Source organism: Diaphorina citri, unplaced genomic scaffold (assembly GCF_000475195.1).
Source record: "Diaphorina citri unplaced genomic scaffold, Diaci psyllid genome assembly version 1.1 scaffold13622, whole genome shotgun sequence".
Lineage (NCBI taxonomy): Eukaryota > Metazoa > Arthropoda > Insecta > Hemiptera > Psyllidae > Diaphorina > Diaphorina citri.
In genome coordinates this window covers 1-1323 of record NW_007390989.1, presented here as the reverse complement: position 1 = coordinate 1323, position 1323 = coordinate 1, and the positions used below count along the sequence as shown (strand labels likewise).

The 1323-nt window shown below is 42.7% G+C and overlaps 1 protein-coding gene across 1 annotated transcript; it reads right to left on the bottom strand.

Annotated features, from left to right (window-relative positions):
• Nucleotides 1-17: 17 nt before the first annotated feature.
• LOC113473053 lies at nucleotides 18-1305 on the bottom strand (the record flags this gene model as incomplete). The annotated part of the gene is made up of 2 exons (XM_026832817.1): nucleotides 762-1305; nucleotides 18-431 (listed from the first exon to the last, which is right to left on the bottom strand). Coding segments are annotated over exons 1-2 (817 nt in total), but the record flags the coding sequence as incomplete, so codon positions are not given.
• Between the last annotated feature and the right edge of the window lie 18 nt (nucleotides 1306-1323).

Sequence of the window (1323 nt, the reverse complement as noted above, 5' to 3'; positions counted from 1 at the left end):
TTGCATGTTCAACCAGCGTCGCTTGTATATCTTCATTCGCTGGCGAGTGTCCTTCATATCGGGGTCTTCGGGAGTAGCTGATGTACTGCTGAGTATTTGACTTTCCAGTTCGCTAGAGGGTGGAGGAGATTGGACACTGTCCGAGTCTGGTGAGCGAGCGAGATCTGTAAAATGTACTACACATAAATATCTCGGCAGAAGGTCTCGAGTTTGAATCTCTACATCCTTCATCTCGCCATCATCCTTCAGCTTGTCATTACTGGCAATGCTTTTGCCGCTGGTTTGTTCTTTAGACGCGTCTGTAATCTTATCCTTCATTGGTTGACTGGAGGTCTTGTCCCCCATTGGTAACATTGGTGATTTAGACAGAGGAGAGGAAGACATGATGTAGTTCAGAACTGACATCTTGGTTAGCTGACGAGGGAGTGCAGCTGAAATAGAACAAAGATAAAAAAAAGACATGAAAATATGTATGTAGTTGATACGTTGACTTCATCAAAGATGTGTTATTAACACATTGTGATAAGTTGGCCAAAGTTGTTTGACATTGACTAGGAATCATATACAACAGATAAGATCAAACGATTTTGGAGTGGAAAAAAAAAGCATATATTAAGGACATTTGGGCGATGTCGATCCATGAAGAGCTTAAGACCGGAGTTTAGACGTCTTGACGAGATTCGATACTTTCATATTCTTTTTCTTCTAAGCAACCCAATTAAAAAGGGGTAAAAAATCGCTCAGTCCTACTGAATACTCACCTGTCTCTCCAGCAGTCTCTGTGTCTGCAGTTGCCAAATCTTTCTCCTCCAGCACCATAACTTCACTTCCATCTCCTTCAGAACCTCCTCTGCCAACATCCATTCTTTCAACTTTACCCTCAATCAATCCAGTGCTAGGACTCAAAACTCCAACTTTCCCTGCAAATGTTTTGCCACTGTCAATTCCTCCAAATTTACCATCATTCAAACCTCTGCCAGAGCTAATTTTTCCGTCAATTCCTTTGTCCACTCCATCTGATCCTCCAGCAGTCCCTCTCGGCACATCCCCAACATCCTCCTCTTCTTCTTCACTACTGATGACGAAATCGTTCAAACTGTCACTGAAACTCACATCATCCACTTTGGTGGGACTAAAGTCATCTTCGGTTCCAGTGTCTTTCATTGGTGTACTTGTCTGGGATATCAGCCTGTCATCAGAGGCTTGCAGGTTTTGAAGAGAGTCTTTTGTGGGTTCTGTAAGTCGTTTGTGGGTAGTTAGTTTTTCAGAGCTACTTGAGTCTGAATCACTTGACTGCTTTGCATAAGTTGCTCTATTTACTCC